The sequence below is a fragment of the Vulpes vulpes genome, chromosome 6 (genome assembly GCF_048418805.1).
Source record: "Vulpes vulpes isolate BD-2025 chromosome 6, VulVul3, whole genome shotgun sequence".
Classification (NCBI taxonomy): domain Eukaryota; kingdom Metazoa; phylum Chordata; class Mammalia; order Carnivora; family Canidae; genus Vulpes; species Vulpes vulpes.
In genome coordinates this window covers 72101936-72118006 of record NC_132785.1, presented here as the reverse complement: position 1 = coordinate 72118006, position 16071 = coordinate 72101936, and the positions used below count along the sequence as shown (strand labels likewise).

Sequence of the window (16071 nt, the reverse complement as noted above, 5' to 3'; positions counted from 1 at the left end):
ATTTCATGGGCAGTTATGATTTTCCTCATTTGTTACTCAAATAAAACAGACACAATGTCACACACAAAATAGGCACTTAACAAAAAATAACAATTTCTTATATTTTCAAATCATCTATCCTGGACTACTGTTACATGAGTTCTTAGTTGGTAACTCCTTGAACTAGCAGTTAAGAGCTCTGAATTCTGGCTATGTTTACTATGTTTTTGTAACTATGTAACCTTGAATAGCTCACTAAATCTCAATACATCTCAAGATGTATTATACAGAACTCTTCTGTTAAATGCACCAATATCCATTGTTCCTATTTAACTCAAAGAGATGTTCCATTAAAAAAATGTATAAATGTTACAAAAATGTTTGGCAATATTATTTTGATAGCTATAAGACCCTAGAGAGAAGGCTGAAGTACCTTGGTTTTTGCTGTACTTAACCCTAACATAGTATCACAAGTAAGCATCTATATCATCTGAGTTTCTTTGTAATCTAAATAGCATCATTCATAAATCAATTAATAACAACTTTTTGACAAGGACACTGATCATTTTCTATCATCAAATGCTTACAAAATGTAAACATCCCATTAGAACTACCAGCCACATTTATAAAAGATTTTTGGGGAGTAGCCTGGGGTGGCTCAGATGGTTAAGTGTCAGCCTTTGGCTCAGGTCATGATCCTGGGGTTCTGGGATAGAACCCCATCAGACTCTCTGCTCAGTGGGGAGCCTGCTTCTCCCTCTCCCTTCCACCTATCACCCCTCATGCTTGCACATGGGTGCTCTCTCTCTCTCACTCTCAAATACATAAAATATTTTTTTAAAAAGATTTTTTCGTGTAAGAGTTCTTTTGCTGAAGTACATGTTCTTAAATAATTAAATTCTTAATCACAATGTAATCAGTCTTTAGGACTATTCTGAGAAAAATTTTCTAGCCTTCTTTAAAGAATACAAAAACATAACTAGCCCACACAGAAATCACTACTTCTTTTGTCATACCAAATTTTAATACATCAAATAAGTAACCATTTGAGACAGCCCTACAATGACCTTTAGCATGTATAAAGAAATAAAACAAAACCTCCATTAAAATTAAATCATTATTAATCAATCTATACATTATAATCTAGAGTTTTAAATTTTAAAAGAATTATATCAAGCTTTTTCTTGTTACTGTATCTCTTTTCTTAAAACATAGTTTCCAAATCTGCTATTACATTTATCTTTATTATTTTTGGCTATCTACCTAATAAATTTTCATTTTTATCAGGGCATGAATAAATATAAACTAACTCAAATTTTTCCCCTTTAATACCATCACTGATGATGTCACTTTAGTTTTCTGATGGAGGGTTAGTTCGGAAACTTGTGCTCCCTCTACTGATCACAAAGAATGCTAGTGCGACAAAGAGAATTTTCAATTTGCAATAAATAAGAATATTTTCTAGGGGTAAAACATAGTATTATAAAAGAATAGTATCTCAAGAATTCCAGGGATAATTTGATAGAAAATAAATGCCCAAGTCCAAACAATTAAACAATATTTTTAAACGTTATTTTCCAAGTTGTAATCTTTTTAAAAGGCTTTTTATCAATGGAGATTTACTAAAATATTATCTGGCAGATTCTGGCAAATATGTAAACATTCTAAACAATACTTATTTAGAGTATTGTTTTAATTGCTAATTCTCTTGACTATTAAAAATAAGTTCTATAACTGCATATATGAATTTGGTTCAGAGTTCAGAGTAGTTAAACATTTAAAACTGATTATTCCAGATGTTAGGCTGATCATAATTACACCAGTGTGGAACTACTCAACTATGCCATTGTGCATCTCAGGGCATAAATTGGAACTAATTCCCATGCCTGATTGAGAATTTCAGTGTAGGAAACTACTATGTGCAACAAAAACTGCTCATAATTATATCTAGATGAGTAACTCCATACCTTACAACTCTTGAGTACATCAATGTAAAGTCAACTAAGACTTAAAAGAACAAATTAACTGCTATTTTCTCTTTTTAAAAAGTAGGCTCCATGCCCAGTACAGAGCTCAGTGTGGGGCTTGAACTCATGACCTGGGCTGAAATCAACTCATGAAATCAAGAGTTGGATGCTTATCCAACTGAGCCACCCACGTGCCTCAAATTAACTGCTCTTCTTAATGTTCATAGTACTCTAATAAAAAGTGCTGCTGATTCTCCTAGATTTAAAGAGACTTGCAGTAAAATAATCATTCAACTTCTGCTAGCTTAACATAAATAAATACCAAATGTATCATTGTTTATTAACTATACAATATAGATTGGTTTTGGTATTTTTTAGTTCTTCCTGTCTTTCTCCTCTGTAGCCCTGAAATTTCCTTAATTATAAAAATTATTTGCTATAAGATGAAGGAATGTCCACTAATATTAGTATATGACTAAGTAAAACTAAATATTTTAAAAGGTAAATCTATCTCAAATGTACCCTCAGACTGTGTTTCAACAGAAAATATAAATAATTCTTACATGAGTCATAGTTTTGGACTCTTTGCACCATTCCAACAGAGAACTGACTATAGTCACAAAAGGGATATGTTTATTAATTTAAAGATCAATCATTATTTTCACTTTAGAAATGAATTACGGTACAGGAAATTTGTCAATGGCTAACAAAAATTATACAAACACAATAATTAGTGGAAACCACAGTATTTCAAATTCACTAGTGAGAGAAAGAGTGTGTACTCTGGAACTTTAATGAGAATTCAAGTTTGTCAAAGGAATCTAGATGTGTATCTGCTACTTAGGGACAAAGACTGGCTCTTCAATAATGGAGTTAACAGGTAATGGGCTTCTAATCACTTCACCTTAATGATGCTGATAAAGAATTCACCAGGGCTATCCAGACGGCTGGTTACCAAGGAACCACTCAGGACAAGTGAGACTTTCAGAGATTTTAAAGAGCTTGAGCTGGAAACAAATAGCTCATATTCTTCACTCATGCTTGCTTGCTCTCTTATTCTCTTCCTCCTCTCACCTCTGATGTTTCCAGTAAAGTTAAAATACTTGCTTCTTTGCAGTCTTGATTCCATCTTTAATGTTGATCAGTAAACACCTTGGGGAGCCTACTTGTAGTATACCTATGTCTCTACAACTCAGAAAGAAAGCTCTTTTGCTCTTCTATGAGAGTCTGTTCATGTTGTATTCTTAGATTTAATATTTTGCATTTCAAATTCTGTTAGATGCATATATAGCTCAACCTGCCTAGGCTCACAGTGAGTCACCACCAAAGGCCGTTTTGTTTAATAATGAAACACATTCCTTTTATATATATTCTTTCTCTAATATGAACTCCAGAGAGAAGAATTACTACTCCCTGACTACCCTAACTTTAGTTAACCAGGTATGTCTTAGGAAATAGAGACTGAGATTTTATATGGAAAAAGTTTACTACATTTCCAAATACTATCATACTTAAGATGTGAAAACATTCTTCAGAGCTAAACTTCTGATTCAGATCAAATTTCTAAAATCTATGATCAAGAGCAAAAATTTTTAAATGACAGACTGTGGGACTTGTACTTTTCTACATACAAGTGCTTAATGAATTTAAAGTAGTTTTTAATATGAATCTGACTACCCATTGGCCATTATACTAGTCACTGAATTTTAAGACATTAAGGAATTTTAGCTGTCAGGCATATATCATGAAATAAGTGCCCAGAAATTCTCAAACAATGAAACTGAATGAACTACTTCCCATTCAAACATAAGCTAAATGATCAAGGAATTCAAATGTCAGATAGGTTGGTAGAAACAAAGTGATTCTGAAAGCTGATTATATAAGAATCATTTGAAAAAGGTTTTAGAATCCTGGGTCTTAAAAAAAAAAAATCCTGGGTCTTTCCATGTCACAGTTCAGAATTTGTTAATTCTCAGGCTATTTCTTTAAACTTGTTAATTGATTAAAACAAATAATCAATTTGTTAATTGCTATAAATTCAACATATAAAATACAGTAACTCAAATACAAGAGCCCAAAAAGCTTATTTCTTTAAAATTTGGATTAGAAAATACTGTTGTTCATTAACCAGTGATATTATATTTAGTTTTATAATTTGATTCCCAATGTAACAAAGACTGAAGTTTCAGACTGAGTACCAGGAATGCCCTAAGTGATAAAACCGAGGAATACAGTTTCTAGCCTTTAACACCTGGCTACAATTTATATAATAAGACAAATTTATTCTGAAAAGAATTTTTATAATTTGATAAATAAAACAATAATTCTTTTCTACACAATGCAATTCTTGCCAAAAAGCCGTTAATTATAATGCTGCCTAGTTTTTGCATAGAAACACAGTACATATGGAAGTCGTCCAAAATTGACAGTCTCCTTCAAAGTTCCATTCTGCAAGTTGAAAACATAAATGAAGATTTAGTATCTTTGAATACTAGGAATAGCTATGACCTAAGTCTTCTATCTTTAAAGTATCAGAATGTTTCTAGCTTTACAGTTTGAGGTCATTGTAAACTATAAAACTGTAGGGGAAACAAAGCACTAAAATCCAAAATAGCCAAATGTTTTTCTTTGAGTTATCAATGGTTTTCCAAAGGATTAGTACTGTATCTTTAAAAAATTACTCTTTTAAATTTCAAAACAATTCTAAGGGGAAAAAATAGCTACTCAAAAAAAAATTAAAGACTTCATTTAGGTTATCTAAGTGAAACCACTATGTTCCTTTTGTTTTGAGAGAGAAAATTCCAGATAACAAGGTAACTATTTCAAAGGATGGCCTAAGGTAATTCACTTATTCAATAATAGCAACAATAAGCTTCTGATCCTTCAAAACCCAGTAGGTTTTCATACTATCAAAACTACTGTCCAAATTAGCAATCAAAGAGTATTACCTGAAAAGAGATAACTGATTAGGCCAAATAAACTGCTGGTGGAGGGGAAAACACTAGTGTGGAATTGTACAGCTTTTCCTCCTGTATCTTTGATGAATGAATAGAGTTCAGTTACTGTAGCAATAGGCCCAATGCCTTTCACAAGCAATAAATGCTTTTCATTTTAAACAATGACTGAAATATTCAAGTGGCATAATTTCAAATTCCTACCTCGACTCATTTAAATGAATTAGAGGCAAAAAGGCCTCTGGCTTTCCTTCTAACCACAGGGTCCAGACAGAAAGTGTCATAGACAGGAAGAAAGGGCATCACCTCATTTTTGTAACGTAATACCAGTCTGCTAGTGTAGCTTCTCTTGGAGTCCATATTCAGCATATCATCTAGCTGACTACTCTACCATATACAGTAACTCCTTCTCTAGGAGAAAGGAATCAAAGCAGGACCCACACTAAGACTGTTTTCTGTTCCATTTCTGCCCTTCCCTGAAAGAAAAAGAGAGAAAACAAAGAAGGGATCATGATGGCTCCCCTCTCAACTGCTCAATCTTTGTCCCTTCTATCAGAAAAATAGTTTCCAAGTTTCACTCCTATATCAATTTTACTTAACAAAGGGCAACTTTTTTCATAACTCTATCCTATCAAAATAAATTCTTCCATCCATTACTCCACACTATACAAAATGTACTTATTTCATTACTTATCTACAAATAAATTTTCTGTTCATAAATTTGATGACAGTACAATTTTGCCTTGTGATAGTATGGATTTTCACTACTTTGACTGTACTACTACTGTTATCTGTATTAGCTCGCAAACTTGTAGAGGGCACAGGTCTTTGCTTTGTATTTCAGCTACTGCAAGTTACTAATTCACAATTATAATGAGGACCAGAAGAAGAAAAGAAGCTGTTTTAGTTATTTTCCACTTGCTGCACTTCACTTCCTTCCCCCGACCAAGCTCTGCTTCATTTTCCACCCCTCTCTATGCTGATCAATGCCTGGGTAGCCGATCTCTGTGGACTAAACCACCTGAGTTTTCTTACTGGCTTTCAATGGAGATCTGCCAGTAGGAAGTACCTGCAGGATATGAGACTCTGAGAGGAAAAAGAGGCTGCAGGATTATTACCTACCTCGTACACCACTCACTCCCTAACTTGCAACCATTCTGGCCTTGGCTAAGTTCCTCTGTGGCCACCATTCCCAAATGGCAGACCCTTTATATGGCTCTAGCGGTCACCAGGTTCTACTGCCACAGTTCATTCCCAGGCCCCGTTAGGCAGAAGGGACAGTAATAACTTCCTACACCACTAGTTTGTAGGTACTTCACCCTCTCTTGCTGGTTTCCTTAATGCTGCCATCTCTCTATTACCAGCCCCCTCACTAACTTCATTCTGTTAATTCCTTTTAAGGTATGTCATCTATTTCCTGCCAGGACCCTGACTAATATAGCATCTTAATACAAATAACTTACTAAAATTCTCCAGTCTCATGAAAAAGCACTGACTCTTCATATTCTAAGAGTTAAAGTCAAAATCAGATAGTCTATATAGTCATACAGAGGACTTTAGTTAAGGCAAAGGAGGAGAGAAAAAAATTTAACTAACATCTATTAGAATTCAAATACCAGCACAGTGCATATATTTTCAAAATATTCAAGGTACCCATAATGTTCCTCAAATAAATATTAATCCTCTTCCATTATGGAAGAGCAGATAAGTGTTCAAAAATTCCCAAGAGCTCACTGCTATGTCTTAAAAAACCCAGAAGTCAATCCCAGGATTTACCTGACTCAGTATATGGCAACAACTAATTTAAAAGCTTAACAAGCAACAAGCAAAAACTCAGCAAACTGTATCACTGGCGGGGGGGGGGGGGGGGGGGGGAAGAGTAAGAAAAATAAAACCAGCACTGATAACTCTGCCTCTGTTCCTTGGCAAGTTCAACAAGAGCAAATCCAAAGACTATAATTGGTTATTTCCCATCCTTTATCTTGTCCTTTTCCCACTAGCAATTACTACAACTACTAGCTATTTGTAGCATGTAATGATTCAATAGCCCATGTATGCTCAAATTTAAATCATTAGCCACTAATACTGCTATCAACATATTTATTACTATTGTTGGTACACAACACTTTTAACACATATAAAAGGATGATTTTTTTTCTTTAAAGTTTCTTCTTATGAGCTTGTCATCCATTTAATGGAACAAAAAAATGTAACACACACAAAGAGCTGCTAATTAGCATTCAGAAAAAGGATTGTTTTGTTTATACAGGTCTGCCTCCATAAATTTTCCAAAAGGAGGTCCCTTTCCAAATACAAAGCATTTCACTTCATTCTCAACATGCCTTGGATATATGCAAAGTTGATACAAAGGCTCTTTCTAATTGACGACATATCACCACCAAAACCTCACCAAAAAACTCAAAGTAGTTTCTAAAAAAATATAATACATTTAGATAGAGGTTTTACATGATCCTTTATTTGATCCTTACAAGTCTGTGGGGTAGACAGGTATTCCACAGGTAAGAATAAATAGAGAGTGAGTTAAGCACTTTGCGTAGCATCCCTAGAAGTAAATGAGAAAATTTATTATTGTCTTACAATGGAGCAATGCTAGTGATTCTCTCTAATCACTTGGTGGAGTCTGTATGTAACCAAATAGCAAGTGTCCACATGCACATTATTTCCCAGACACCAAAACAAAGTTAATACTAAAAGGTATCATCTAACCACAAGGACATGATATACAGAACAGGAAAATGGATAGCATAAATAAACCCCTAAAATGAAAGTATTTTTCCCTCAAAGGGAGAGTGAAATAAAATGTGTGTTTTTAATAAATACTTTTTAAAACTTATACAGTAAAAACACCTGGGCAAAAGCATTTAGGGTGGAGGAGATCACAGGAATGAGTTAGTAGATGGTAAGAAAACAAGGAGGCACAAATTTCTTTATATAAACAGTGATAACTAGTCAACTAGCTTTGTTATTTATTCAATCAATATTAATTGCATAAGCCACTGTCCAAGGTACTCTAAGAAATATCATGATAAATAGGAAAAAGTTCTTGCATTCATGTAACTTACATCCTAGTTGAGAAGATAATATGGACACATAGATAAAACTCATTCACTGATTCAACATTTCCTGAATGGTTACAGGAAGGCATGGAGTTTGGCACTGTGAGAAATACAAGGATGAATTAAACAAATCCTTAGCCCTCCAGGGAGTAACAGTCTGGTAAGAAAATAGTTTTGCAGGCTGTAAAGGGAGAACATAAGGAGTGCTGTTAAGAGTGGTCTGAATGAAACGCTATGTGAATTCCAAAAGAGGAGAAATGATTCTCAACTAGGGATTTGAGGAAGATGACAGAAAATAGACATTTGAAATAAAGGGTATGCAGGATTTGGGTACCCACTGATTAGAGAAAAAAGATAGTCTAAGTAAGGGTGAAATGCATATAAAGACAGAAACTTTGGAAAGTAAAGGGAAGATGGAGGGGGCAGTAAGCACCTAAGGGTTTGAGGAGGGGATTCCAGATTATGTGCAGGAGTTTAGGGGGAAGGCGAGGGAAGTCAAATCACAGGGGGGCTCAAATGGGAGTCTAAAAAGCTTATATGGTTTATGGGATATAGGACATAAGAAAAGGTAGAACAGAATATCTTGAGAGTTCTAAAGTCAAGTTAAGAGGAAAGGAAAATTAGGTTCGTAACTAGAGATCATTCATTTAGGCTTAGAAAGGCTGATATGAATCTGATAGGCTGTTCCAGATAATATAAATTGATGAAAGCCATGATTCAAGCAAGTTCAGCAACTCCTTGGTCAGTACCCTTCCTGGGAGAGAGCTCAATTTTTATTTCTTCAGAAATACTGACTAAAATGACATTGGCCTGAATAAAACCAAACCTCAGGAACTAAGCCTTTATAATACACATGGGCACGCCATGCACACACAATCCCCCCCCCCCCCCCCCCCCCACACACACACATCATTTTGGTAGGATACTTTTATTGCTGGATTTTTTTTCTAAGTTTAAAATTAAGAGATGTTCAGTGTAGAAAATCTAGTCTTTTCATTGCTGCTAATTTTAATACTGACATAATAACTGAGAGTACGAATGTACTAACACTGACAGCTACAATTCTGTATTGGGAGCCAGTGTACCTGGAAACTAGCCAACTGTCCAAGACCAGTATGATTAGCCCAAAGATGACAATGGTCTTTCCAAGAATCATTTGGAGTTCTACTCCTAAAGGTCAAAGGAGACTGCTTCTAGTATCTCCAGATCTTCCCTTGAATATATGAGTCAAAGAAGCCCAAAGCAATCTCTCAGGAATCAAAACAGAAACAAGACTAAACATAGTAAACACTAGCACAGACTGTTGGTTGGACACTTATATAGGGGTGTACAGGTTTAAGCATATATTTTTTAAAAATTTATTTATTTATTTATTCACGAGAGACACAGAGAGAGAGAAGCAGGGACACAGGCAGAGGGAGAAGCAGGCTCCATGCAAGGAGCCCAATGTGGGATTTGAACCTGGGAATCCAGGATTACGCCCTGAGCCAAAGGCTGACGCTCAACTACTGAGCCACCCAGGTGTCCCAGATTTAGGCATATTCATGAATAAATTTATTTTTATCAGAAATCATCTAGATCAGAATAATTTCAATCTAACGAGTTTGAGTGAATTAGAACTAAACTCAGAAAATAAGTGAGTCAAATGCTGTTGGGCTTTGTGTTAGAATAGCTTTATGTAGAGGTTGAAAGCATGAGCTTTTTAAAAAAAAAATTTTTATTTATTTATGATAGAGAGAGAGAGAGAGAGAGAGAGGCAGAGACATAGGCAGAGGGAGAAGCAGGCTCCATGCACCGGGAGCCCGACGTGGGATTTGATCCCGGGTCTTCAGGATCGCGCCCTGGGCCAAAGGCAGGCGCTAAACCGCTGCGCCACCCACAGATCCCCGAAAGCATGGGCTTTAAACTCAATCAGAACTGATATAAGCCTCAGCTATGAACTACTGTAACAGTGTGACCTTGGGAAAGCTGCTTAACTCTTCAAAGATATAAGAAAATAAGGATAATATCTGTGATAATTAAATATAAAAATTAATATATGAGATACTGTCCTTAAATGCCAGTTTATTAATAATGGGTAATTATCATGGTACCAATTTATACAGAAATCTGTCCTTAAAGAATCAATGCTTTCTATTTAGTTTTTAAATTATAAATATATACATGCTCATTCAAGAAAATTTAGAAAATACTGATAAATCATAACTTTACTTCCACAGTCCAGAAATCACTAAATTTATGAATTTTCAAAAACATTTTTCTGGCACTTGGCTCTATTTTTTTTAATGGATCAGACTTGGGAAGTAAAATAAATGTTATGTTTCTATAACAGAATTATATAAACACCCAAAGTTTCATTTTTTTTATTTCTTCCCCTTAGGCTGAAAAAATGCAAAGCAAACAAGGTATGGTGCTATATATATATATATATATATTTTTTTTTTTTTTTAAGAGACAGAAAGAGAGTATTTAAGGGAGAGGCAAAGGGAGAGGAGAGAGAATCTTAAGCAGACTCCATGCCCAGCATGGAGGCCCAATATGGGGCTCAATTCGCGACTCTGAGATCATGACCTGAGCTGAAATTAAGAGCCAGATACTTAGCCAACTGAACTACCCAGGTACCCTCATATTTATTCTTTAAAAACTCATCTCTATTAAGTGTTTTACAATTCCCCTCAAATCCATGATCTCTTCGTCCTGTGATCTCTGATATCATGGGGTTTATTAGACCTCTCATACAGCAGGTTTTCACACTGAATTGTAGTTCTTTTTTTAGCAGCCACTTGTTCCCTGTGCCCTTCCCCTTGGCTCTATCTTCTAGAGCTGGGGCTTTTAACCTAAGAACTGTGAATCTCCTAAAATGCACATTAAAATAGTGTTTCTGTAAATACAAATACATCTTCCTGGAGAGAATCCATATATTAATTAAATCTCAAAAAAGTTCTGAGTATCAAAAAAGGTACAGAACTCTGGTCTAGGGAAAACATTTGTGATTTAACTATCCTTGGATCCTCTACAGAGCTTAGCATCTATCTTTATATGCATAAATATTTATTGATTTAAAATTTTATTAATAAAGTAAATAGTAGATACATAAAAATTTACCTATTCTTCAAAATATATTTCCTCATATATTTTTCTCATTCATTTCCTCATCTTAACATAAAAAATACTGCTTCTGAAAGAATGGTGGTTACCAGAGTTTAGGGAAAGGAGGAAATGAAGAGTCACTGTTTAACAGATACAGAGTTTCAGTCTGAGAAAATGAAAAAGTTCTGGAGTTGTATTGTGGTGATGGCTGCACAACAATATGCATGTACTCAATATTACTTTATGTCATGTTTTACCATCACTACAACAAAAAAATACTGCTTTTTATTACCATATGATATTAATGACTTATTTATTTAGGGCAGACTCTTCATCAAAGTAAAGGAATAAAGAAATATTACTGGTTAAATTTTAGCATATAAGAAAGAAATCTTCAAAGGAGAAGCAAATCTTAACCTCAATCTACATATTGTTGGTTTTAAGTACAAATAAAAATAGGGTGATATAATCATAAATCCTATACAAATAGAGGGGCTGTTATCTGAGTAAACAAAGGTAAATTGCTTGCGGCTATCAGTTTATCTGTGTGAAGTAAATTAAACTTTTCAAGGTACCAAATCACAATTCAGGGAATACATGATAATTTAGCCCAACTGTATCAATGAATTATCCATATAAATAATATAAACATTTTGGAAGTCGGCAACAGGCATTTCAAGATGCCAGGAGCACATTTTATTCAATAAACATCTAGCAAGTATTCCTAAGATTCAGAAATACATAAGTCCCATAAATACTTAAAAATACCAAGAACAGACTATCTAGTACACTGATTACAAAACAGATGTATCCAACTATTTTCCTGTGCCACTTCACTTTACTCCCATCTCATATTGTCTAGATTGCTTCACCAAAGAAAGAGTCTCTGACTCAGTAAGGTAGCAAATATATTTAAATATCAAAAATATTCATGTTACTGCCCTTTGGGGCAATCTCAAAAAAATTCATTTTAATGATGCTATGTTGATATTTCCAACCAATGTGTATGACTTATCAAAAATCTAGATTCTAAACCTTTTGGTGATTAAATGTCAGTAATATTTCTTGGTTATTTATTACCAATACATAACTGATTTCTAATGACATTCTAAAATTCAATTATTTCCTAACGCCCTTATGTATAAGAGAGATTTACAATTATTTCTCCACTGGAATTTAGGAAAATCCTTGGAAACAGATTCAACATAAAAGCCAACTACTTATATTTAAATTCTCTACCATAGACAAGATAGCTACTATCATAATGAGATATTGTATAGTTGATGTAAGCTAATATGCTATTGCCCTCTTAAGGTTAACACTAAATAATTAGCTGAATATAAATTTTCCCATACTTGCATACACCAAAAAAGCCAAACTTTCCTTATATTTATTTATATTCAGTATTTGCTCAATAAATATTTGCTGAGTGCTACTATGCTGTCACTGCAGGACAGCTATGAACCAAACAGCCACGTTATACCTAAACAATATTTGTTATTGTTTTTCTAGAATACAGATTTATATCACCTCCTTTTCAAAGTGTCTTTATGTTTTTGTAAACACAGTCATTTTGGTAATATTTTGAAAAATTCAATTTATGAATCTGATCTCTAAAGAAAAATTTATAAATGACTGTTTTGAAGACATAAAAATGTTTGCCTATCACAGAGTTTCTTTTTCTGTATGGGAATAGCAAAACACCAAAGACAGCACAAATTAGTTTAAAGTTTAAGATTACCTGAAATGGGAATATTCTGTGAGATGGATAACTGCACATCTCCAGTTCCTGGTGGCGTGTCAACAACTAAATAGTCAAGTGGACCCCAATCTACCTAAAAACCAAGATGACACAAATATCATTGTATGACATTACAGTGAATAGTGATACAAATAAAAACGAATGTATTAATAACAAATCCAAAGTAACAGCTTTCACTTAAGCCATTACACTAAGTGTCAGGGATTGTGCTGAAGGCTAAGAATAAGCGAATGAGTAAGAGACTTCCTGGCTTTAACAGACCTAAGAATGAAAAGGTTAAATTTCCAAATGAACCCTCCTCTCTTGCCCCACCCTCCAACACACACACACACACACACACACACACACACACACAAAGGTGAACCTATTCCACAGTGGGCTTCTTCTATTCAGGACCAATAATTTATTTTCGTTGGGGATAGCCTATACCTAGGAAGGCCTCAGTTCTGTGCTCTTTGGTTTTTCGGTACAGCATTTTCTATGGCAGATCCTAATATAACTTTTTAAAGTTTATTATTTTTCCTTCTTAAAACACACTAATAATGAAAACCGAAATGTATGAAGAAAAATTCAGAAACATAACTAGACTTCCAACACTATTAATATTTTTATTATTTCTTTCCAGGCACCTTTCTAAGTATCTATACCTAGAAAATATCAGCTATGTTACCAAGTTCTTAAGGCTCAGCCTCAATTTAGACAGGTCTTAAGGGTTCCTCACACTCTTTAGTCCTTGGATGGCTCCTCCCTCTGAGTACACAGTTTCAGCGAATACCCCTATGATCTTCTCATTTGCCTAAAGTGGAAGCTTGGAATCATCTTTAACACTTCCCTTACCCTCACTAGCCTTGGTCACTTATTTTGCCTTCTAAAAAGCATATATCTACTTCTCTCTTTTCTCATTGCTGAGAACCCAATGGAGATCACAGGCATCTATCACTAAAGCCTTCCAACCAATCTCTGCTCTGACACTGCCCATCCCATTTGTTCCTAACACTACTGGAAAAGGTCTCCTCTAAAATACAAGTCTAATAGTGTCACTTTTTTGTTTAGAATTATTCTATTGCTTTTAGGATAAAGTCTGAGCTTAAGCTCTAGAACATTCTGTCTGGTCTTCTTCATCTGCTAATTCATCCTCATGCTTCATAATCCAGCTTGAAATTCACTTCCCCTCATTCCCATTAGATTAGATATGGTGTTCCTAGTAGGCACTTTTCCTAATTGTTCATTCATTCATTCACTTGTAGAATGTTTTAGTGTCTCCTACATATTAAGCATCGAGCTAGGTATTGATAATTAAATGGTACCATGGTCCTTAGCCTCACAGAATTTATAATATAGGAGGAGACAGAGTAAGCAAATAATGAAATAACTTTTGCAAAGGAAAGAGTTTAGTAAAGTAAGCAAGTGAAAGAAGATCAACATAGCTAAAGAGCAATTATTTATCCACCTATTAACACATATATTCAACACATATTTATTGATAACTGATTAAGTACTAGGCACTGTTCCAGGTGATGGGGATAGATCAGTGGACAAAACAAAGTCCCAGCCCTTCCCAGCCACTGTGGAACTAATATTTTAGCGTTAGGCAGACAAACAGATAGTAAGACAAATCAGAGTGTAAAAAGGGCTATGAAGAAAACAAGTATCCTTTGCTATACAAATTACTTGGTTCCTAATTCAGATATCTAGGTCAAATAATAGCAAGAGATATTTTAAAAATCTCTTCAATTTTTGAATTTCTGAGAGCAAGTAGTAAGAGTTCAAATAGCAAAGGATTTATCAAAGAATTTCTTTTTTTTTTTTTTAGGATTTTATTTGAGAGAGACAGACGGATAAGCAGACTTCCTGCTGAGTGGAGGGGCTGACATGGGGGTTCATTTCCAAAATCCTGAGATCATGACCTGAACCGAAGGCAGATGCTTAACTGACTGAACCACCCTAGTGCCCCAAGAATTTCTTTTAATCTCTTTGATTCCCAAAGTCAAATGGTAAAGGATATTTGTAGAGTAAGGAAAAAGAATAGCACGGTAGAAGGTACTACTTTAAACTGAGTGAAGTCAAAAAATAACTGCAGCAGTCATCTGAAGGAAACAAAGCTCTCCAGGAAGAAGCAACAGCAAGTGCGAGAAAGGTTCTAACCAATGGGGATATGCTTGGCAAATTTGAGCAATAGCTAGGAAGTCAGTATAGCATTTCTAAAATAGCATCCCACCTCCCACCATCAATCTCTCTCCTTCTCTTTGTTTTTTTTTTTTCTTTTTTCAAACACTTATCAGTACCTGACATTATATATTAACTTGTCTTTTAGGAATTTTATGATATTTCTCAAACACAAGTATTTGATACTGATTGAATGACACATTTTAAAAGAATGATGAAATGATGAACATAAAGCAGTTCATTTTCAATTTAGGGTTCCTTGGTTTGAAAAATAGTTACCCCAAACTTACCCAGGGCCATCATCTATGAAACTATCTACAGAAAAGATCAAGGATACTTTTCATTTTGTATCCTCTGCACTGAAACTCCTAGCACTGGCATACTGACAAGTCTCTTTGTTTCAGAGAACATCAAAGGATTGCTGCCAACAATTTATCATTGTTGTTCCCTGGCATTTAATCATATTTATCACATTGGCTCCAATTTCTTATTTATTTAAAGAGAACTGCTATTAGGTTTCCAAGGAACTAAAAATACTTCACTGTTAAGACAATTTCAAATGACTCTTAAATTGCATTTAAACTAAAAAATGGTTCTGGCCCAGCACCTTGATCACACACAGTAGGCATTCCACAAAAGCCTGCTGACTTAAAATGAACTAAAGTCAGTATCTGAGTTCCAGTCTTACAGCATTCACTAATATTAACACTGAAATATACTGGCTGCCAGCAAGTTACAGATCTTTTGTAAAAGAGTCAGTAAAGCATTGATTTTAGAGTGATTTGGATATTCTCTAGATTCTACTTAGTGTTTGTTTATTCTTATAAATAGTGCAGATAAATAAGGACTAGCAAAACACCCAGGGTCCTCATTTAGTAAAAACCAGTGATAGATCCCACTGGGATTTTATGTGGCCAGAAGCATATACAATTTGTGTGATCCTTTCTAAAAATAAGAATACAAAATTATGAAGGCAAAATTAGGCACAAAAAGTAAATATTAAAACAAGTAAATATTAATTTAGACTGTGAAAAGAAATCACCCTAAAATGCTGGAGCTTTAGAGATTCAAGTTCC

The 16071-nt window shown here is 34.5% G+C and overlaps 1 protein-coding gene across 6 annotated transcripts in view; it reads right to left on the bottom strand.

Moving 5' to 3' along the window:
• Positions 1-16071, bottom strand: part of NUBPL (NUBP iron-sulfur cluster assembly factor, mitochondrial) — a 208111-nt gene that overhangs the window by 30967 nt on the left and 161073 nt on the right. For all 6 annotated transcript variants that reach the window (XM_026007679.2, XM_072761371.1, XM_072761367.1 and 3 more), the window contains one exon: positions 12809-12902. In XM_026007679.2, coding sequence (XP_025863464.1) covers positions 12809-12902 — 94 coding nt within the window. The remainder of the gene's footprint in view (positions 1-12808; positions 12903-16071) is intronic.